We start from the raw sequence: 22,949 nt of genomic DNA on the forward strand, positions 1-22,949 counted from the left end.
ATAAAATTTGCTAAAATGTAGAAAAACCTGTGTTTGCTTCGTCATTATGGGGTATTGTGATGTCATTATGGGGTATAGTGTGTAGATTGATGAGGGGGAAAAACAATTTAGTCAATTTTCGAATAAGGCTGTAACGTAACAAAATGTGGGTCTTAATACTGTATTGTATAGAATGTACTGTTTAGTACAAATGTATGCAGTAAGCAACAAATATCCACGTAATAGGCTCACCCACATTGAGAATACGTCATCTAATGCGCAATTGCATTGCTACCCGCCATTTGTTGGCATCTAATTATCAGCTGATTCTTCAGCTGTTGTCAAACACACGTAGGTCTGAAAATACCCTTCTTTTTGTCGATAGTGTGCAGTGAATTCTACTAGATGAAAAGCTAAATGAGTATGACATCCTGGCATTTACATTTAAGTCATTTAGCAGACGCTCTTATCCAGAGCGACTTACAAATTGGTGCATTCACCTTATGACATCCAGTGGAACAGCCACTTTACAATAGTGCATCTAAATCTTTTAAGGGGGGTGAGAGGGATTACTTTATCCTATCCTAGGTATTCCTTAAAGAGGTGGGGTTTCAGGTGTCTCCGGAAGGTGGTGATTGACTCCGCTGTCCTGGCGTTGTGAGGGAGTTTGTTCCACCATTGGGGGGCCAGAGCAGCGAACAGTTTTGACTGGGCTGAGCGGGAACTGTACTTCCTCAGTGGTAGGGAGGCGAGCAGGCCAGAGGTGGATGAACGCAGTGCCCTTGTTTGGGTGTAGGGCCTGATCAGAGCCTGGAGGTACTGAGGTGCCGTTCCCCTCACAGCTCCGTAGGCAAGCACCATGGTCTTGTAGCGGATGCGAGCTTCAACTGGAAGCCAGCGGAGGAGCGGGGTGACGTGAGAGAACTTGGGAAGGTTGAACACCAGACGGGCTGCGGCGTTCTGGATGAGTTGTAGGGGTTTAATGGCACAGGCAGGGAGCCCAGCCAACAGCGAGTTGCAGTAATCCAGACGGGAGATGACAAGTGCCTGGATTAGGACCTGCGCCGCTTCCTGTGTGAGGCAGGGTCGTACTCTGCGGATGTGGTAGAGCATGAACCTACAGGAACGGGCCACCGCCTTGATGTTAGTTGAGAACGACAGGGTGTTGTCCAGGATCACGCCAAGGTTCTTAGCGCTCTGGGAGGAGGACACAATGGAGTTGTCAACCGTGATGGCGAGATCATGGAACGGGCAGTCCTTCCCCGGGAGGAAGAGCAGCTCCGTCTTGCCGAGGTTCAGCTTGAGGTGGTGATCCGTCATCCACACTGATATGTCTGCCAGACATGCAGAGATGCAATTCGCCACCTGGTCGTCAGAAGGGGGAAAGGAGAAGATTAATTGTGTGTCGTCTGCATAGCAATGATAGGAGAGACCATGTGAGGTTATGACAGAGCCAAGTGACTTGGTGTATAGCGAGAATAGGAGAGGGCCTAGAACAGAGCCCTGGGGGACACCAGTGGTGAGAGCACGTGGTGAGGAGACGGATTCTCGCCACGCCACCTGGTAGGAGCGACCTGTCAGGTAGGACGCAATCCAAGCGTGGGCCGCGCCGGAGATGCCCAACTCGGAGAGGGTGGAGAGGAGGATCTGATGGTTCACAGTATCGAAGGCAGCCGATAGGTCTAGAAGGATGAGAGCAGAGGAGAGAGAGTTAGCTTTAGCAGTGCGGAGCGCCTCCGTGATACAGAGAAGAGCAGTCTCAGTTGAATGACTAGTCTTGAAACCTGACTGATTTGGATCAAGAAGGTCATTCTGAGAGAGATAGCGGGAGAGCTGGCCAAGGACGGCACTATACTCTGTGTACTAATCTTACTACTAATATTAATACAATATTTTCAAATACAATAATTTCGCATACTCAATCAGCATACTATTTTAAATATAAGTATGGATATCTGGTTATGGATATTTGGCCACACACTCACTCACAGGGTAGCTTTTTTGGGCTTGATGATCAATGTCGAAGAGGGGTCGAGATAGTGTTTACAGCATTTGTACTGGGCCTCACAAGAAACATAGTGTTTACAGCATTTGTACTGGGCCTCACAAGAAACATAGTGTTTACAGCATTTGTACTGGGCCTCACAAGAAACATAGTGTTTACAGCATTTGTACTGGGCCTCACAAGAAACATAGTGTTTACAGCATTTGTACTGGGCCTCACAAGAAACATAGTGTTTACAGCATTTGTACTGGGCCTCACAAGAAACATAGTGTTTACAGCATTTGTACTGGGCCTCACAAGAAACATAGTGTTTACAGCATTTGTACTGGGCCTCACAAGAAACATAGTGTTTACAGCATTTGTACTGGGCCTCACAAGAAACATAGTTTTTACAGCATTTGTACTGGGCCTCACAAGAAACATAGTTTTTACAGCATTTGTACTGGGCCTCACAAGAAACATAGTTTTTACAGCATTTGTACTGGGCCTCACAAGAAACTCTTTCTTTGGTTTATTTATATATTTTTCTTTCTGTCTCTGTCTGTCACTATACTGCTCACCTTCCATCCTCACCCTCTCTCTCTCTCGTAATTAAATTGAAGAAACCATTGACACGCCAAAGCACAACGGTGACAACAAGCTTGTGTTAAAAAAAAAAAAACGGCAATACGTGTGCAGTTATGAATTCCTCTCTCTCTCTTTCACTCACTCCCTCCTTTCATCATCCTCTCTCCCTCCTTTCATCACCCTCTCTCTCTTTCACTCACTCCCTCCTTTCATCATCCTCTCTCCCTCCTTTCATCATCCTCTCTCCCTCCTTTCATCATCCTCTCTCCCTCCTTTCATCATCCTCTCTCCCTCCTTTCATCATCCTCTCTCCCTCCTTTCATCACCCTCTCTCTTTCACTCACTCCCTCCTTTCATCATCCTCTCTCCCTCCTTTCATCATCCTCTCTCCCTCCTTTCATCACCCTCTCTCTTTCACTCACTCCCTCCTTTCATCATCCTCTCTCCCTCCTTTCATCATCCTCTCTCCCTCCTTTCATCATCCTCTCTCCCTCCTTTCATCATCCTCTCTCTCTTTCACTCACTCCCTCCTTTCATCATCCTCTCTCCCTCCTTTCCTCGCCCTCTCTCTTTCACTCAATCCCTCCTTTCATCATCCTCTCTCCCTCCTTTCCTCGCCCTCTCTCTTTCACTCAATCCCTCCTTTCATCATCCTCTCTCCCTCCATTCCTCACCCTCTCTCTTTCACTCACTCCCTCCTTTCATCATCCTCTCTCCCTCCTTTCCTCGCCCTCTCTCTTTCACTCAATCCCTCCTTTCATCATCCTCTCTCCCTCCATTCCTCACCCTCTCTCTTTCACTCTCTCCCTCCTTTCATCATCCTCTCTCCCTCCTTTCCTCACCCTCTCTCTTTCACTCAATCCCTCCTTTCATCATCCTCTCTCCCTCCTTTCCTCGCCCTCTCTCTTTCACTCAATCCCTCCTTTCATCATCCTCTCTCCCTCCTTTCCTCACCCTCTCTCTTTCACTCTCTCCCTCCTTTCATCATCCTCTCTCCCTCCTTTCCTCGCCCTCTCTCTTTCACTCAATCCCTCCTTTCATCATCCTCTCTCTCTTTCACTCAATCCCTCCTTTCATCATCCTCTCTCCCTCCTTTCCTCGCCCTCTCTCTTTCACTCTCCCTCCTTTCATCATCCTCTCTCTCTTTCACTCACTCCCTCCTTTCATCATCCTCTCTCCCTCCTTTCCTCACCCTCTCTCTTTCACTCTCTCCCTCCTTTCATCATCCTCTCTCCCTCCTTTCATCACCCTCTCTCTTTCACTCAATCCCTCCTTTCATCATCCTCTCTCCCTCCTTTCCTCGCCCTCTCTCTTTCACTCTCTCCCTCCTTTCATCATCCTCTCTCTCTTTCACTCACTCCCTCCTTTCATAATCCTCTCTCCCTCCTTTCATCACCCTCTCTCTTTCACTCTCTCTTGCATCACCCGCTCTCTTTCACTCTCTCCATCCTTTCATCACCCTCTATCTCTTTCACTCACTCCCTCCTTCCATCACCCTCTCTCCCTCCTTTCATCACCCTCTCTCTTTCACTCACTCCCTCCTTTCATCACCCTCTCCCTCCTTTCATCACCCTCTCTCTTTCACTCTTTCCCTCCTTTCATCACCCTCTCCCTCCTTTCATCACCCTCTCTCTTTCACTCTCTCCCTCCTTTCATCACCCTCTCCCTCCTTTCATCACCCTCTCTCTCACTCACTCCCTCCTTTCATCACCCTCTCTCTTTCCCTCTCCCTCCTTTCATCACCCTCTCTCTCTTTCACTCTCCCTCATCACCCTCTCCCTCCTTTCATCACCCTCTCTCTCTTTCACTCTCTCCCTCCTTTCATCACCCTCTCGCTCTCTTTTACTCTCGTTCACTCTCTCCCTCCTTTGATCACCCTCTCTCTCTCTCTCCCTCCAGACTAACTCCACATCAGGGGGCATGAGAAGGAGGAACACGTATGTGTGTAGCGAGAGGAACGCCTCAGACCGCCACTCTGTCATCCAGAACGGAAAAGAAAACAGGTGAGGCTCTGTCTGTTCCGTTGTCCCTCCTAGCCTGCAGCAGCTACATACACCACCCTGACCACACTGTACAAGATTCAGGTCTTGAAGATTATGTTCTAGTTAAGGTTGTTGTTTTACTAAAGGAAGGCCCCGTTCTTCATCATCATCATCATACACACAGTGTTTTCTCTGTGAAATAGCCATGGTCAAAAAAAATATTGGTTTAGAATCACAGAGATGCTATATTGGGGCCTATTAATGTCCAGCTCAATAGAAACTACACTGTATGTCTACCTTTAGTCATTGGCCTATTTGAAAGGACTCTATCATAATTGGAACAGAGTAGTTGTGTCAGATAAATTTAAAAAAGCACATGTGAACGGCACTCTGTGTTGTTCAACTCTGTGTTGTTCAACTCTGTGTTGTTCAAAAATACAAGAGATAAAATTAATAAATAAAATGGTATTTATCACATGCGCCGAATACAAGTGTAGACTTGACTGTGAAATGCTTACGAGACCTTTCCCAACAATGCAGAGCTAAAAAGTAAGACAAATTAGCAGAACATTTTTAAAGGAAATACTAACACAATAAAATAACAATAACGAGGCTAAATACAAGGGGTACTGGTACCGAGTCAATGTGCAGGGGTACAAGGCAGCTGAGGTAGTTGAGGTAATATGTACATGTAGGCAGGGGTAAAAGTGACTAGGTAATCAGGGTAGATAATAAACAGAGTAGCAGCAGGGTATGTTGAAGAGAGTTAAAGTGTGTGTGTGTGTGGCGTCAATATGCGTGTGTGTTTTAAGTGTGTGTGAGCATATAGTATGTAGTGCGTGTGTGTTGCAGTGTCAGTGTAGTATGTGTGAGTGTGCATAGAGCCGGTGCAAGAGAGTCAGCACAAATATTCAGCGTGGCCATTTGATTAACTGTTCAGCAATCTTATGGCTTAGGGGTAGAAGCTATTCAGGAGCCTTTTGGTCCCAGACTTGGCGCTCCTGTACCGCTTTCCTTGCAGTAGCAGAGAGAACAGTCTGACTGTTCTGGAATCAATTTATAGTGATGTGGACACTGAGGAACTTGAAGCTCTCGACCCGTTCCACTACAGCCCCGTTGATGTGAATGCGGCGGCCCCCAGTTTCCTGTAGTCCATAATTAGCTTGCTTGTCAGGCTGACATTGAGGGAGAGGTTGTTGTCCTGGTACTACACTGCCAGATCTCTGACCTCCTCCCTTTTGGCTGTAGCATCGTCGTCAGTGATCAGGCCTAGCACCGTTGTGTCATCTGCAAACTTAATGACGGTGTTTGAGTCGTGCTTGGCCACATAGTTGTGGGTGAACAGGGAATACAGGAGGGGACTAAGCACGCACCCTTGAGGGGCCCACGTGTTGAGGGTCAGCATTGTGGATGCGTTGTTGCCTACCCTCACCAGCTGGGGGCGGTCTGTCAGAAAGTCCAGGATCCAGCAGAGGGAGGTGTTCAGTCCCAGGGTCAGCTTAGTGATGAGCTTGAAGGGCACTATATTGTTGCATGCTGAGCTTGGTGGTCTGCTTGAAACATGTAGGTATTACAGGGTCAGAACGAGGTTAAAAATGGCAGTGAAGACTCATTACAGCTGAGTACGCATCCTGCTAATCCGTCTGGCCCTGCGGCCTTGTGAATGTTAAGCTGTTTAAAGGTCTTACTCACACCAGCTATGGAGAGCTTGATCACACAGTTGTCCAGAAAAGCTGGTGCACTCAAGCATGGTTCAGTGTTGCTAGCCTCGAAGCGAGCATTTGAAGGCATTTAGCTCGTCTGGTAGGCTCACGTCACTGGCAAGCTCGCGGCTAGTGCCCTTTGTAATCCGTGATAGTTTTCAAGCCCTGCCACATCCGACGAGTGTCAGAGCAGATGTAGTAGGATTCGATCTTAGTCCTGTATTGACGCTTTCCATGTTTTTGGACATACTGAAAATTATGTTGGATGCGGCTTACGGTAGAGAAATTAACATTCAATTATCTGGCAACAGCTCTGGTGTATATTCCTGCACTCAGCATGCCAATTGCACGCTCCATCAAAACTGGGGCGTTGTGTGACAAAACTGAACATTTTAGGGGCCTTTTGTTACCAGCAAAAGGTGCAGCTGTGTAATAATCATCATGCTGTTTAATCAGCTTATTGATATGCCACACCTGTCAGGTGGATGGATTATCATGACAAAGGAGAAATGCTCACAAACAGGGATGTAAACAAACTTGTTCACAGAATTTGAGAGAAATAAGCTTTTTCTATATATGGAACATTTTGGAGATATTTTATTTCAGCTCATGAAACATGGAACCAAGACTTTACATGTTGCGTTTATATTTTTGTTCAGTATAGTATGGTCTACAGCTTATTATGAGGTATTGCGCATCAGCTGTTGTTAACAAAGAGACATACACCACTTCCCCTCTGAGTTTGCCCGACGTTGCCGTTCTGTCCTGCTGATGTATTAAAGAAAACAGCTGGATGTATATTATCCATGTCCTTGTTCAGCCGCGACTCTGAGAAAAATAGGATATTACAGTTCTTCATATCACGTTGATAGGATAATCTCGAATGAAGCTTGTCCAGTTTACTCTCCAGTGATTGCACGTTTGCCAATAGAACGCAGAGTAGAGGCGGGTTAGTTGTTGAAGTGTTCTGACAACAAATCTGAGAAATTTGTTGAGATTAAAATGGACTATGCCAAGAGAATCTTGAGGATGAAAAGTGCTTGGAAGGTTGGTGTTCAGTATGTGTTTGAATTTATACAAGAGGGTTTAAAACGTTCTTTGACCTCGGTCGGTCTGCAGCGGTCAAAGCCTTTGATCTCTCTCTGTCGGAGATATTCACCAAACATAAGAAAATGTAGTTGAACAGGGAGGTAGTTACACTTGTACACTAAGAAGCGCTCATTTTGTTTTACAAGGTGTCTTGTGTTACCATGGCAATTCAATTTGAGTGCTCAGATTTGTCACCAAGATTACTTTTTGAATGATTCATTCACGACATTCACACAGGAAATTAGTGCAATGCGACGTTGCGATACACTGATCCAATTATAAATAAAACCGATATGTATCGAGGACTGAGGGGGGACACAGCAGATTGATTGACACTCATATGCAGTCCACAATCCACACCCTTTGACCATCCAGTGCAACCCAATACAGAGACAGTCATCACTGCCAAGAAGGCTCCCTTCAACTTCTGCTTGTCTAACTATCTATGCTACAGTACATTCATTCAAGGGAGCCTGGACAGAAAGAATTGCTTCCTCTTCTGTCCTCTTTTTTTATCTTATGAAGTTTGACTCTTTTTATGCCCTCAATGCTTTATTAAAACCCACTTGTTTTGCTCTGGCCCTGTGGCCTTTTTCGCCGCACTTCACCTCCTGTCCTCCGGGGGGCAGCATGAGTGAAATGTCGGCGGCCTGTGCCACTAGCCCTTCTGCCTACGCCAAGGCCCTCACCGTCTCCTCAGCCTCGGTCCGCCTGCGCCACCAGAAGGCCGCGTCCCTGTCGGCTTCGGGCCACACCTGCCGCCAAACGCTGCCACCTACCGATGGCGACTTCTTCAGGCCTAAGTAAGGGGCTTCCCACCCTGCCTCCCAGGTGTTCAACCAGGGGTCCTCCTCTTCCCAGGGGCCACGTTATGTCTGTCTGCTCGTCTCTCTAACCTCGATTTTCCATCCCCCTCTATGTCCCCACTTTTTCTCTCTAGCGCCCTCTGACCAATCTGAATATTTCCCTCCCCAACACTCATCCCGTGTATCTGCCCTCTTCTCATTCCGTTAGCTCCACCCCCAAAGCATCTCCACCAAAGGCTGTTACCTCTGGTAAAGGTTTTTGTCTTAACACAGAGAAGGATTGTGTCCTTTCTCTTCCCACTAACTTACCCCAGTGTCTTTGGTCTTAAGTAGTGCTAGCCAAATCTCACCTGACAAACAAAATCCCTAATGGAGCAAAGATCAGTAGCTACATTAAGGTAATTGGCCCGAATGTCCTAAAACTCTGTTTAGGTTCCCTTTAACTCTTTAGTCAACTAAACAATAAAAACATGTGTTTCATCATGATGTGGTTGATAAAGTCGTAGCTAACCAAAACCATCCCACTTGACATCTGCTGCTCTTTCAGGTAAGAAGATGTGAAATGGTATTGTTTCAGGTAGTTTCGGTACTCGTTCACAGAACAGGGTGATGTGAATAACCTGGAACCTTGTCTGCTTTAGCCAACTCTTTGGCTTGCGCAGAAAACAGGCTGTGACCCAGGCTGAAATATCTTAATTTCCCTTTCCTCCACCCACGTTTCCTCCCCAGCACGTCGACGACGTCTGGCCAGCGGAACCCCGGTGGCTCCTCCACCCACAGCATCAGCAGCGGCGCCACGCCCCCCGACAGGCTGCGTTTCCCCCGTGGCACAGCCAGCCGCAGCACCTTCCACGGCGGCCAGCTGCGGGAGCGTCGCACGGCCACCTACAACGGCCCGCCGGCCTCACCCACGCTGTCGCATGACGCCACGCCCCTCTCGCAGTCCCGCAGCCGAGGCACCACCAACCTCTTCACCAAGCTCACCTCCAAACTCACGCGCAGGTAAGCCAAAGCCACACACGGTATCCCCGAAACAACCGGAATAAACCACGGTATGCAGTTTTCAGCACTGGGGTTTGAGATCTGTAGTTTTTAGTTTCTTCACTAGCCTGTATAATATGAATTTATCCATACCCTATTTCACTCGGCATTCTTTAATGAGGAGCAATAGTAATGGTGTTAACTCTGCCATGGAGCAATAGTAATGGTGTTAACTCTGCCATGGAGCAATAGTAATGGTGTTAACTCTGCCATGGAGCAACAGTAATGGTGTTAACTCTGCCATGGAGCAACAGTAATGGTGTTAACTCTGCCATGGAGCAACAGTAATGGTGTTAACTCTGCCATGGAGCAACAGTAATGGTGTTAACTCTGCCATGGAGCAATAGTAATGGTGTTAACTCTGCCATGGAGCAATAGTAATGGTGTTAACTCTGCCATGGAGCAATAGTAATGGTGTTAACTCTGCCATGGAGCAACAGTAATGGTGTTAACTCTGCCATGGAGCAACAGTAATGGTGTTAACTCTGCCATGGAGCAACAGTAATGGTGTTAACTCTGCCATGGAGCAACAGTAATGGTGTTAACTCTGCCATGGAGCAATAGTAATGGTGTTAACTCTGCCATGGAGCAACAGTAATGGTGTTAACTCTGCCATGGAGCAACAGTAATGGTGTTAACTCTGCCATGGTTCGTTCATCAAAGGCTTTTTTGATGTTTTTTGGGGGATACACAGAACATTTGGTTTGTGGTAAACACAGGCTTAGGAGATATTATGTGTTTTGTTCTATGAGATAATCTTCATCAGCTGACGTCATTTTTTGTGAATTTTTAAGCAATTATGTCATCATTTTTTTAACCTTTATTTAACTAGGCAAGTCACTTAAGTATAAATTCTTATTTACAATGACGGCCTACAATGTTTGATATCTCTCACTTCTCTTTGAAGTCCTGCACATTTGTTTATACATTTTCACCCCCCTCCTCGGTAAGAATAATCTTCTATCTCAGAATCAATATTAGCTCCAGGTTGTTCTACATTTTAGCCAAAATTATATTTGGATTATGTCTCAATTTAAGTATTCTTTAATGCATTCATTGAATGTTTTTTTTTTCTCACACTTTATCCTTTCCGTAGCTGCTGTTTAGGTTTTTCTTGGACCAGATTTGAACACCTTAGCGCTATAATAATACTATTCTAGGGAAGCTGCTATTACCCATTTTCCAAGCTGTCTGCAATCTGCCAGTAACAGATGCTAGCAGCCAAGCTCAGACAAGATGTCTCAGCTACTGATCTTTCTTATGCTGCCCCCCCCCAAAAAATGGAAATGTCAAACGATTTTCTAATTTGATTCTTTAAAAATATAAAGAATTTTTAGTACAACTTTTGACTTGGTACATTTCTTTCTTCTTTTTTAATTATTTTTTATAGAAACAAGTCATTCAGGTTTACCAAAAGGTAGGATGGCCCCACCAATTGGCTTGGTGTGCAATTAATCAGAAACACTTAACTAATTGGTAAACTGTGTGGACTTTTTAACCCTGTGTGGACAAAGAGCTTTATTAAAATGCCTGAAACTGACTGACCTCTTGGCTCCATGAGCCCTAATCACAGTACAATTGAGCATGTCTAAGACCTTTTATGTTTTCTTATCGGTCTTTGAGTTTAACCAGCCTACAGACTCTACTAATCACCCATGCATGGCTCTCTACTGAGCTGGTCTGTGCACAATCACTAATGGGAATGCTTGACAAATGTTTATTTATTGTTTAAGGTCTTGTGTTGGTTTTTACATGTGCATATGTCTGCACAACTACTGTACCATACAATGCCTTCATGACTGTACATCAAATGCATACAAGTTGGTAAAAAGTTGGTGGTAGCCATTTTCTAATTTGGCAGTAGCTAGCATGATGGGGTTCAGGCAGAACCCTCACTTTTGGTGACTTTTATTATTTTTATGAAGATGTTACCACACTTTATGAATCAATTAATTTAGGAGTACTCTAAGGGGTCAGTTCTAAGCCCTATGGAAATACATTTGACCCCCCCAAAAATGTATTTTGTCATTTGTAATCCTACTGAAAACAACGTTCTTTAGTAGAAGCATTTTATGAGCTAGCCTGTACTGTTTTACCTTTCATCTCGGACGCAAGGGACCCACTGTGCTTTTTATTTCAGAAAGCTCTTCATTTTTCTTCTTGGACAAGGTAACAAACGTCTTGGTTGTGTAATTTAGGGTACCCTACTGGGCTCTAAATGTGGCTGCCGTTCGAGATGATGATTGAGAGGTGTTTCGTTGCAGGACGAAGTTCAGGTACCAAATCCCCAAAACTGTAGAGAATTCCTCCCCGTCGTCTCTCTTCACGCATTGGTGTCCCTGAAAGCTATCCAAGCTATTGAACTTGTCCATACATTTTTCCTTGATTTGCCCTTATCTACCTGGCTAAGCAACTTGTCCCTCAATTTCTCCTTGACTTGCTAGATGATAGCCCAGCCCCTATCCTAGCCCAGTCCCTATCCTAGAACTGGTAGATGATAGCCCAGCCCCTATCCTAGCCCAGCCCCTATCCTAGAACTGGTAGATGATAGCCCAGTCCCTATCCTAGAACTGGTAGATGATAGCCCAGCCCGAATCCTAGAACTGGTAGATGATAGCCCCTATCCTAGAACTGGTAGATGATAGCCCAGCCCCTATCCTAGCCCAGTCCCTATTCTAGAACTGGTAGATGATAGCCCAGCCCGAATCCTAGAACTGGTAGATGATAGCCCCTATCCTAGAACTGGTAGATGATAGCCCAGCCCCTATCCTAGAACTGGTAGATGATAGCCCAGCCCCTATCCTAGAACTGGTAGATGATAGCCCAGCCCCTATCCTAGAACTGGTAGATGATAGCACAGCCCCTATCCTGGAACTGGTAGATGATAGCCCAGCCCCTATCCTAGAACTGGTAGATGATAGCCCAGCCCCTATCCTAGAACTGGTAGATGATAGCCCAGCCCCTATCCTAGAACTGGTAGATGATAGCCCAGCCCCTATCCTAGAACTGGTAGATGATAGCCCAGCCCCTATCCTAGAACTGGTAGATGATAGCCCAGCCCCTATCCTAGAACTGGTAGATGATAGCCCAGCCCCTATCCTAGAACTGGTAGATGATAGCCCAGCCCCTATCCTGGAACTGGTAGATGATAGCCCAGCCCCTATCCTAGAATTGGTAGATGATAGCCCAGCCCCTATCCTAGAACTGGTAGATGATAGCCCAGCCCCTATCCTAGAACTGGTAGATGATATCCCAGCCCCTATCCTAGAACTGGTAGATGATAGCCCAGCCCCTATCCTAGAACTGGTAGATGATAGCCCAGCCCCTATCCTAGAACTGGTAGATGATAGCCCAGCCCCTATCCTAGAACTGGTAGATGATAGCCCAGCCCCTATCCTGGAACTGGTAGATGATAGCCCAGCCCCTATCCTAGAATTGGTAGATGATAGCCCAGCCCCTATCCTAGAACTGGTAGATGATAGCCCAGCCCCTATCCTAGAACTGGTAGATGATAGCCCAGCCCCTATCCTAGCCCAGTCCCTATCCTAGAACTGGTAGATGATAGCCCAGCCCCAATCCTAGAACTGGTAGATGATAGCCCAGCCCCAATCCTGGAACTGGTAGATGATAGCCCAGCCCCTATCCTAGCCCCAATCCTAGAACTGGTAGATGATAGCCCAGCCCCAATCCTGGAACTGGTAGATGATAGCCCAGCCCCTATCCTAGAACTGGTAGATGATAGCCCAGTCCCTATCCTAGAACTGGTAGATGATAGCCCAGCCCCAATCCTGGAACTGGTAGATGATAGCCCAGCCCCTATCCTAGAACTGGTAGATGATAGCCCAGCCCCTATCCCAGAACTGGTAGATGATAGCCCAGCCCCTATCCTAGAACTGGTAGATGATAGCCCAGCCCCTATCCTAGAACTGGTAGATGATAGCCCAGCCCCTATCCCAGAACTGGTAGATGATAGCCCAGCCCCAATCCTGGAACTGGTAGATGATAGCCCAGCCCCTATCCTAGCCCCTATCCTAGAACTGGTAGATGATAGCCCAGCCCCTATCCTAGAACTGGTAGATGATAGCCCAGCCCCTATCCTAGAACTGGTAGATGATAGCCCAGCCCCTATCCTAGAATTGGTAGATGATAGCCCAGCCCCTATCCTAGAACTGGTAGATGATAGCCCAGCCCCTATCCTAGAACTGGTAGATGATAGCCCAGCCCCTATCCTAGAACTGGTAGATGATAGCCCAGCCCCTATCCTAGAACTGGTAGATGATAGCCCAGCCCCTATCCTAGAACTGGTAGATGATAGCCCAGCCCCTATCCTAGAACTGGTAGATGATAGCCAAGCCCCTATCCTAGAACTGGTAGATGATAGCCCAGCCCCTATCCTAGAACTGGTAGATGATAGCCAAGCCCCTATCCTAGAACTGGTAGATGATAGCCCAGCCCCTATCCTAGAACTGGTAGATGATAGCCCAGCCCCTATCCTAGAACTGGTAGATGATAGCCCAGCCCCTATCCTAGAACTGGTAGATGATAGCCCAGCCCCTATCCTAGAACTGGTAGATGATAGCCCAGCCCCTATCTTAGAACTGGTAGATGATAGCCCCTATCCCAGAACTGGTAGATGATAGAACGTGTGACTTGCTTTGCTTTTGTCCACTCACTCTTATATTATACTAAATCACATACAGATGGAACGGACAGATGCTGATATACTGGGCTATAGGGAAATAGCCAGTTCCAGACAGACACACAGAGCAGTAACTCTTAGAATCAGTTCCAAAGGGCCTTTTGATGCTCTGCAGTTCACTGCAGTCTAGCTCTATTAACAACCATTTCTAGTGTCCTGCCTCTCTTCAGGGGGACTCCACCAGGTCTAGTGTCCTGCCTCTCTTCAGGGGGCCTCCACCAGGTCTAGTGTCCTGCCTCTCTTCAGGGGGACTCCACCAGGTCTAGTGTCCTGCCTCTCTTCAGGGGGCCTCCACCAGGTCTAGTGTCCTGCCTCTCTTCAGGGGGCCTCCACCACGTCTAGTGTCCTGCCTCTCTTCAGGGGGCCTCCACCAGGTCTAGAGTCCTGCCTCTCTTCAGGGGGCCTCCACCAGGTCTAGAGTCCTGCCTCTCTTCAGGGGGACTCCACCAGGTCTAGAGTCCTGCCTCTCTTCAGGGGGCCTCCACCAGGTCTAGTGTCCTGCCTCTCTTCAGGGGGCCTCCACCAGGTCTAGTGTCCTGCCTCTCTTCAGGGGGACTCCACCAGGTCTAGTGTCCTGCCTCTCTTCAGGGGGACTCCACCAGGTCTAGTGTCCTGCCTCTCTTCAGGGGACTCCACCAGGTCTAGTGTCCTGCCTCTCTTCAGGGGGCCTCCACCAGGTCTAGTGTCCTGCCTCTCTTCAGGGGGCCTCCACCAGGTCTAGTGTCCTGCCTCTCTTCAGGGGGCCTCCACCAGGTCTAGTGTCCTGCCTCTCTTCAGGGGGCCTCCACCAGGTCTAGTGTCCTGCCTCTCTTCAGGGGGCCTCCACCAGGTCTAGTGTCCTGCCTCTCTTCAGGGGGACTCCACCAGGTCTAGTGTCCTGCCTCTCTTCAGGGGGACTCCACCAGGTCTAGTGTCCTGCCTCTCTTCAGGGGGACTCCACCAGGTCTAGTGTCCTGCCTCTCTTCAGGGGGACTCCACCAGGTCTAGAGTCCTGCCTCTCTTCAGGGGGACTCCACCAGGTCTAGAGTCCTGCCTCTCTTCAGGGGGACTCCACCAGGTCTAGTGTCCTGCCTCTCTTCAGGGGGACTCCACCAGGTCTAGTGTCCTGCCTCTCTTCAGGGGGCCTCCACCAGGTCTAGTGTCCTGCCTCTCTTCAGGGGGCCTCCACCAGGTCTAGTGTCCTGCCTCTCTTCAGGGGGACTCCACCAGGTCTAGTGTCCTGCCTCTCTTCAGGGGGACTCCACCAGGTCTAGTGTCCTGCCTCTCTTCAGGGGGACTCCACCAGGTCTAGTGTCCTGCCTCTCTTCAGGGGGACTCCACCAGGTCTAGAGTCCTGCCTCTCTTCAGGGGGACTCCAGTCCATCCAGCCCATATGGAGCACATGTAGGATGTGTGAAATGTACTCCTCAGCCTGAAATGTACCCACTTACCTGAGAAAATAGCTAGCTTTTCACATGGCGCCGACTGTTAAGACTCTTCAGGAGAGTGGTCACGTGTGCTAGCAAGGCAGAGGTCACGAGTTCGCGCTGTTGGGCCAAATCGTGAGGAAGTGGTACTCACTAAGCAAGCAGCGTGACATCATCTTTACACAGAGATAGGGCTCCTTCTGTTTAAGCATCAAACAAACCCTCCTCTCTCTCTCTCTTTCTCCTTGTCTTTTCTCACACAGCCAACTAGGCCCAGCACTCCCGTCTGCATGACTCCAACTGAATCTTCTTAGATGTGTTTGTTTCTTCTGTGTACGAGTGTGTGTGTGTGTCTGTCTGTGTGAGAGGGTTTGGTGTGTGTGTGTGGGTCTACGTCGATCTGCACTTGATTGTGTGAATATTCGTTAAAGTCATATCTATGTATCTTTAATGTGTCTTGCATCTTTTCATCTGAATACACACATTGCTGCCTGCATGCCTCGACCAAAATCCTCTATAAATGGACCGAGAATGTACATGGTAATAGAGCTGAATGCCAACAGGAAGTTCAACACTGACCCACAGCATCTGACGGGGTGCTTTCGTTTCATTACACCTTAAAGAACTTCTATGCTGTTAATCTTATAGTTCTACTGGTGGTGTGACATGTCCAGCTACCAGACCTGTCATTAGGAATGGTCCTGGTGTAGATAGAGGTTAACACTGCCTTCCTGCCATTAGGAATGGTCCTGGTGTAGATAGAGGTTAACACTGCCTTCCTGCCATTAGGAATGGTCCTGGTGTAGATAGAGGTTAACACTGCCAATACAGAATATTTTCCGGTCTGTTTTCATCTCTCTCGCTCTCCTTTCTTAATATCTCAAATTGAAAAGCTTTTTTCCCCACCTGCTATATCAGTACTTTTGATACGCTCCCTTTTTTCCCCACCTGCTGTATCAGTACTTTTGATACGCTCCCTTTTTTCCCCACCTGCTGTATCAGTACTTTTGATACGCTCCCTTTTTTCCCCACCTGCTGTATCAGTACTTTTGATCCGCTCCCTTTTTCCCCACCTGCTGTATCAGCACTTTTGATCCGCTCCCTTTTTTCCCCACCTGCTATATCAGTACTTTTGATCCGCTCCCTTTTTTCCCCACCTGCTATATCAGTACTTTTGATCCGCTCCCTTTTTTCCCCACCTGCTGTATCAGCACTTTTGATCCGCTCCCTTTTTTCCCCACCTGCTATATCAGTACTTTTGATCCACTCCCTTTTTTCCCCACCTGCTGTATCAGGACTTTTGATCCGCTCCCTTTTTTCCCCACCTGCTGTATCAGTACTTTTGATCCGCTCCCTTTTTTCCCACCTGCTGTATCAGTACTTTTGATCCGCTCCCTTTTTTCCCACCTGCTGTATCAGTACTTTTGATCTGCTCCCTTTTTTCCCACCTGCTATATCAGTACTTTTGATCCGCTCCCTTTTTTCCCCACCTGCTATATCAGTACTTTTGATCCGCTCCCTTTTTTCCCCACCTGCTGTATCAGCACTTTTGATCCGCTCCCTTTTTTCCCCACCTGCTATATCAGTACTTTTGATCCCCTCCCTTTTTCCCCACCTGCTGTATCAGCACTTTTGATGTGCTACCTTTTTTCCCCACCTGCTATATCAGTACTTTTGATGCGCTACCTTTTTTCCCCACCTGCTATATCAGTACTTTTGATGCGCTACCTTTTTTCCCCACCTGCTGTATCAGTACTTTTGATCCGCTCCCTTTTTCCCCACCTGCTGTATCAGCACTTTTGATCCGCTCCCTTTTTTCCCCACCTGCTATATCAGTACTTTTGATCCGCTCCCTTTTTTCCCCACCTGCTATATCAGTACTTTTGATCCGCTCCCTTTTTTCCCCACCTGCTGTATCAGCACTTTTGATCCGCTCCCTTTTTTCCCCACCTGCTATATCAGTACTTTTGATCCACTCCCTTTTTTCCCCACCTGCTGTATCAGGACTTTTGATCCGCTCCCTTTTTTCCCCACCTGCTGTATCAGTACTTTTGATCCGCTCCCTTTTTTGCCACCTGCTGTATCAGTACTTTTGATCCGCTCCCTTTTTTCCCACCTGCTGTATCAGTACTTTTGATCTGCTCCCTTTTTTCCCACCTGCTATATCAGTACTTTTGATCCGCTCCCTTTTTTCCCCACCTGCTATATCAGTACTTTTGATCCGCTCCCTTTTTTCCCCACCTGCTGTATCAGCACTTTTGATCCGCTCCCTTTTTTCCCCACCTGCTATATCAGTACTTTTGATCCGCTCCCTTTTTCCCCACCTGCTGTATCAGCACTTTTGATGTGCTACCTTTTTTCCCCACCTGCTATATCAGTACTTTTGATGCGCTACCTTTTTTCCCCACCTGCTATATCAGTACTTTTGATGCGCTACCTTTTTTCCCCACCTGCTATATCAGTACTTTTGATACGCTCCGTTTTTTCCCCACCTGCTATGTCAGTACTTTTGATCCACTCCCTTTTTTCCCCACCTGCTGTATCAGCACTTTTGATACGCTCCCTTTTTCCCCCAACCTGTTGTATCAGTACTTTTGATACGCTCCCTTTTTAACTGGAATGTAAGATCTGATTTCCTTTCCTTTCCCTTCTATCTTTCTATCTGTTCTATCATGCCCCTCCCCCCCATATCCAAGAGGCCCGGCAGAGTTTGAGAGAAACGGGAGGTTGGAGAGCTCAAGGTGAGATGAGATGCCTAAAATCCTCTGTGTTTACTTCCATCTCACCCACAACCCCATGTATTTTTCATTAAATATTTGTATTTAGCTGTACAGTCAACCCAGCCCTCTGCTTAGACACGCTGGGTCTCCACTCCAGGCGAGCCTAGGGATTTGGGGCCTATCTGGATCAGATAGGTTACTCTCATCTCTTCAGCTACACACGGTGCTGAAGGTGTGCACTGTTTTATCTGTTTAGACATACTGTCATACATGTATCATACAGGCTTCCATAGGACCTTTATTACTCAAAGTAGACTTTCTCACCTGCAGTGTGGATAGGAGTCCAGCAGAGGGCAACTCTGACTCTCCCTACATTTTTCACTCACTTTTTTTCTCGCTGACATCTTGTGATGAAACTCGCGGTAATGGCAACAGATTAGAATTTTAGTCCATGGCATTACCTTGTCCATTTAGAACTGTTCTGGTTGAAGATAATGCTCTTTCCCATGCGTTGTAATTGTTTTGAGTAGTTGAGAATGTAAATATTGTCTGCCTTGCCTGCATGCAGAACTGAAGTCTGCATTGTTTTGTGCCTGTCGCTAGATGTAATGTGAAATTGCATTGTTTTGTGTGTTTGCTGCATGACTGCCTGTTGAAAGAACACAAGAGCGCCCCCTGCATGGTGGTGAGGTGTAAATGCATGAATGATGTTAAAATGACTTGAGAATCTGTCAGCACTGACTCCTTGTGTTGTGACTCTGATGTTGTACCATGTAAGATCTTCACAGGTAGACATGTCTGAACAGGGTGGTCACCCAGTACACACATTCGATCTTGTTACATATTCAGTCACACTGATGCATTCATGTAAAACTCACTTCTGCCGAGACACACTCCTCTAACTACACATACCCACACTCACCCTCAATCCCCCACCCCCACCCACACTCATCCTCAACCCCCCACCCACCCACCCTCCATCCCCTACCCACACTCACCCTCCATCCCCCACTCACCCTCCATCTCCCATTACCACATCTCTAACTAACTCTCCTCTTTCCCCTGTCCTCTGTGCTCACCTCCTCTCTATCCCCTCCTCTCCCCTTCTCTCCTCTTGCCCCTGGCAGTCGCAACATGTCAGGTGATCAGAAGGAGGACCAGCAGCAGCTCCAGCAGCATCCTCAGCCCCCTCACGGCCAACACCCCAAGGACACCAAGCCGCGCTCCCTCCGCTTCACCTGGAGCATGAAGACCACGTCGTCCATGGAGCCCCACGACATGATGCGCGAGATCCGCAAGGTGCTGGACGCCAACAACTGCGACTACGAGCAGCGCGAGCGTTTCCTGCTGCTGTGCGTGCACGGAGACGGCCACGCTGAGAGCCTGGTCCAGTGGGAGATGGAGGTGTGCAAGCTACCGCGCCTCTCGCTCAACGGTGTGCGCTTCAAGCGGATCTCGGGCACGTCCATCGCCTTCAAGAACATAGCGTCCAAAATTGCCAACGAACTCAAATTGTAGGTCCTCCTAGGGTTATGAGGGGGGGGTGTGTTTACCACGCAGGTAAAATATTGCGGTTCAAAACTGACTAAAGCAACGTAACATGGGGAAAGAAAGCATTTTGAAATGGACTTGAGTCAAGTCGAATCTGAACGAGCTGTACAGTCGTTATAAAAATTTTTAAAAACTTAAGTAGCAGATCTACGGATTTCCTCCGAGACACTTACAAAGTATGTATTGAAAACGATGTATAGCTTTAGGCAATAATTTCCTGTGTCTTTGGAGCATTATCCTTATTATTATTAATATTAATATTATTATTATTATTATTGATGATGTAACAGGTGGTCTTGAGCTGTCGGGAACGTTGGTCTGATATTGACATGTTCTTTGGGTCTTGTTTTATTGATGAATGCACTATTGCATTGTCTCCTTTGTGGCTCTGGAAAATACCTCTCAAATGGGAGTTTAAACTCATACAAGAGGATGAACACAAAAACTGACCCCCTCCCGCTGTTACGAGTACCCAGAATCCCTCTTGCAAGGAGAATATGGCTGCCAGATATGACTGGTTGGATAGCCTTGCTAATAGGGCTGCCAGATATGACTGGTTGGAATAGTTAGGCTTGCTAATAGGGCTGCCAGATATGACTGGTTGGATAGCCTAGCTAATTGCACAACAAGTGACTGTATTATTGTTAGCACTGTCAAACTGATTTTGACAGTCAATTGCGCTCTCTCCCATTTACTTAACCAACCTCTACACATACACACAGACTTTCATTCTATGATTTGAAGCCGTTGATCATCAGTGTTAATCTGTGTGGTTACAGTATAAATGCAATGTATGGACTCAGCTGGTCAAGCCCCTGCTGTATGGGGTCACCCACCCCAGAGAGCAGGGGCTGGAGGAGGCCGGCGCCGCGACAACGCACTTTGGCACACCCCTGCTTCAAAACAGGGGAATGTTGCCAAGTATCATGGGACTTTGATTAATTTGCTACAAAAAAAAAAGTATTCACAGAAATAGGGAAGATTTTCCTTCCTGGCGTATATGAATATTTAGTGTTTTTTCCTTTGATGTTACATTTTTTTTTTTTTTTACGGTTCTCTTCTCAGATGTTACTGAAATGCCCCCCGCTATCTGGTCCCGCCCACCCGGGCCCACGGGCTGAGTCAGATGCAGTCGGCCATTCCTGGGACACAAAAGTTCAAAGTTCAACCATGGCTGTTTTCAGGCCTCCAGTATTCACTCCCATCCTCATATAAACATTGGCACTATTTGAATTTTTTTTCTGGAATGTAAATATTGTACCTCAGTTTGGCAACAGCTGTATAATGATATACTTCCCATTTTCTGTTGCGTTATGAGACGGGAGCTGTGGAATTAACGTTAACTCATTCGTCCCTGGGTAAGGTTAACCAGTGTCTCCATTAAAACACCTTAAAAATGACCAGCCTCTGTATGCCTGAGTTTATTTTCAACTTCAACTGTTTTGTGGATTCTATTCCCGCATGGGAAACCTAACGTGAATGCATGTTGACTCTACAAGTCACTTTCTAAATATAATCGTCTGAAGTATTCTCTCTTGCAAAATAGATGTTATAACAATAAAACAAACCTTTTTATATATACAGTATATCCATATTTGTCTCTATTGCAGAAAGTACCTTCGTTGTTACATTACTCACTAGACATCACTGACACGGAAAAAGCATTAAAGCTACATGGGACTCGAAATAGAATGCCTACTGCTCTCAGCTTTCAGTGATCTGGATAATCATGTCTCAAATCTACTGTACTGTAGCTCTATACTGCACAAAAAATATATAAACCGCAATATCTAACAATTTAAACGATTTTACTGAGGTTCAGTTCATATAAGGAAATCAGTCAATTGAAATGCACTCCGAGGCCCTAATCTATGGATTTCGCAGCCCTGGGTGGGCATAGGCCAACCCACTGGGGAGCCAGGCCCAGCCAATCAGAATGGGCTTTATTACAGACAGACAGAAATACTCCTCAGTTGTCCGGGTGGCTGGTCTCAGACGATCTCGAAGGTGAAGAAGCCAGATGTGGAGGTCCAGGGCTGGAATGGTTACACGTGGTTGTGAGGCCGGTTAGACATACTGCCAAATTCTCTAAATGACGTTGGAGGCGGCTTATGGTAGAGAAATTAACATTAAATTATCTGGCAACAGCTCTGGTGGACATTCCTGCAGTCAGCATGCCAATTACACACTTCCTCAAAACTTGAGACATCTGTGGCATTGTGTTGTGACAACTGCACATTTTAATGTGACATTTTTGTCCCCCGCACAAGGTGCACCTGTGTAATGATCATGCTGTTAAATCAGCTTCTTGATATGCCACATCTGTCAGGTAGATGGATTATCTTGGCAAAGGGGAAATGCTCACTAACTGGGATGTATACACATTTGTGCACAACATTTGATTGAAATAAGCTTTTGTGCGTATGGAAAATTTCAGGCATCTGTTATTTCATCTCATGAAACATGGGACCATATTTTTTGGTCAGTATGTGTCACTCTTATTTATTTAGATCAGTATTCAAGGGCATAACTCTGTATGGTAGGTCTCTGGCCGATGGTAGGTCTCTGACCGTGTTTACACAGGAAGCCTAATTCTGATATTTTGCCCAATTAGTGGGAAAAAAAATATGTTTTCTGGCATGGCTCTAGTGGAGCGTGTCCATGTCCCCTTTTATATTTCAATACTTGTTTCTGTGGCGGCAGGTAGCCGAGTGGTGGGCCAGTAACCGAAAGGTTGCTGGATCGAATCCCCGAGCTGACAAGATAAAAATCTGTCGTTCTGCCCCTGAACAAGGCAAGTTAACCCACTGTTCCCTGGTAGGCTGTCATTGTAATAATTTGTTCTTAACTGACTTGCCTAGTTAAAGGTACTCACACTACCACGCCTACCTGTTATGTTAATGAACCGGTGTCTTAATACTTTGGCCACAGCTAGCGGTCTGAGTGGGAAGGTAGTGTTGACTTCCCCTCAGGATCCTCGGGGATTCGATCCAGGAACCTTTCGGTTACACTAACCACTCGACTACCTGCCGCCACAGAAACAAGTATTGAACTATAAAAGGGGACATGGAGACTAATTGGGCAAAATATCAGAATGGGACCACTAGATGTCACTGTATGACAGGGGTCTCCAACTGGACCTGAAGAGCTGGCGCTCTATCCAATCACATCTGCAAAGCTGAGCTGTCAAATCCACAAGTGGCTCCTGGCATTATACCTGAAGTGGACATTGGCTGCACTAAGAAATCCCGTGCCGCCTTGTTTACAAGTTTGAAAACTGGAATGTGAGATCTAGCCTAATCTGCTCAAGTGAGACAGGTGTGGCTTCCTGATGAGCAATGCGCAGCTGCTCATCAATTTGACAGCAACCAGGTTATACCTTCGAGACTGCCAAAACAGCT

At 46.9% G+C, this 22,949-nt stretch overlaps 1 protein-coding gene across 17 annotated transcripts in view; it reads left to right on the top strand.

Annotated features, from left to right (window-relative positions):
* LOC115107530 (MAP/microtubule affinity-regulating kinase 3-like) overlaps positions 1–20,948 on the top strand; it is a 112,848-nt gene extending 91,900 nt beyond the window's left edge. For 3 of the 17 annotated variants that reach the window (XM_065008616.1, XM_065008612.1, XM_065008613.1), the window contains exons 14-19: positions 4,451–4,554; positions 7,955–8,128; positions 8,861–9,133; positions 10,563–10,589; positions 17,974–18,018; positions 19,125–20,948. In XM_065008616.1, coding sequence (XP_064864688.1) covers positions 4,451–4,554; positions 7,955–8,128; positions 8,861–9,133; positions 10,563–10,589; positions 17,974–18,018; positions 19,125–19,515 — 1,014 coding nt within the window. In that variant the 3' untranslated portion in view covers positions 19,516–20,948. Of the gene's footprint in view, positions 1–4,450; positions 4,555–7,954; positions 8,129–8,860; positions 9,134–10,562; positions 10,590–11,370; positions 11,909–17,973; positions 18,019–19,124 lie in introns of those variants that run through there. The other 14 variants (XM_065008614.1, XM_065008626.1, XM_065008618.1 and 11 more) reach the window with 9 other exon arrangements.
* Positions 20,949–22,949: the final 2,001 nt, after the last annotated feature.

The sequence above is a fragment of the Oncorhynchus nerka genome, linkage group LG24 (assembly GCF_034236695.1).
Source record: "Oncorhynchus nerka isolate Pitt River linkage group LG24, Oner_Uvic_2.0, whole genome shotgun sequence".
Classification (NCBI taxonomy): Eukaryota; Metazoa; Chordata; class Actinopteri; order Salmoniformes; family Salmonidae; genus Oncorhynchus; species Oncorhynchus nerka.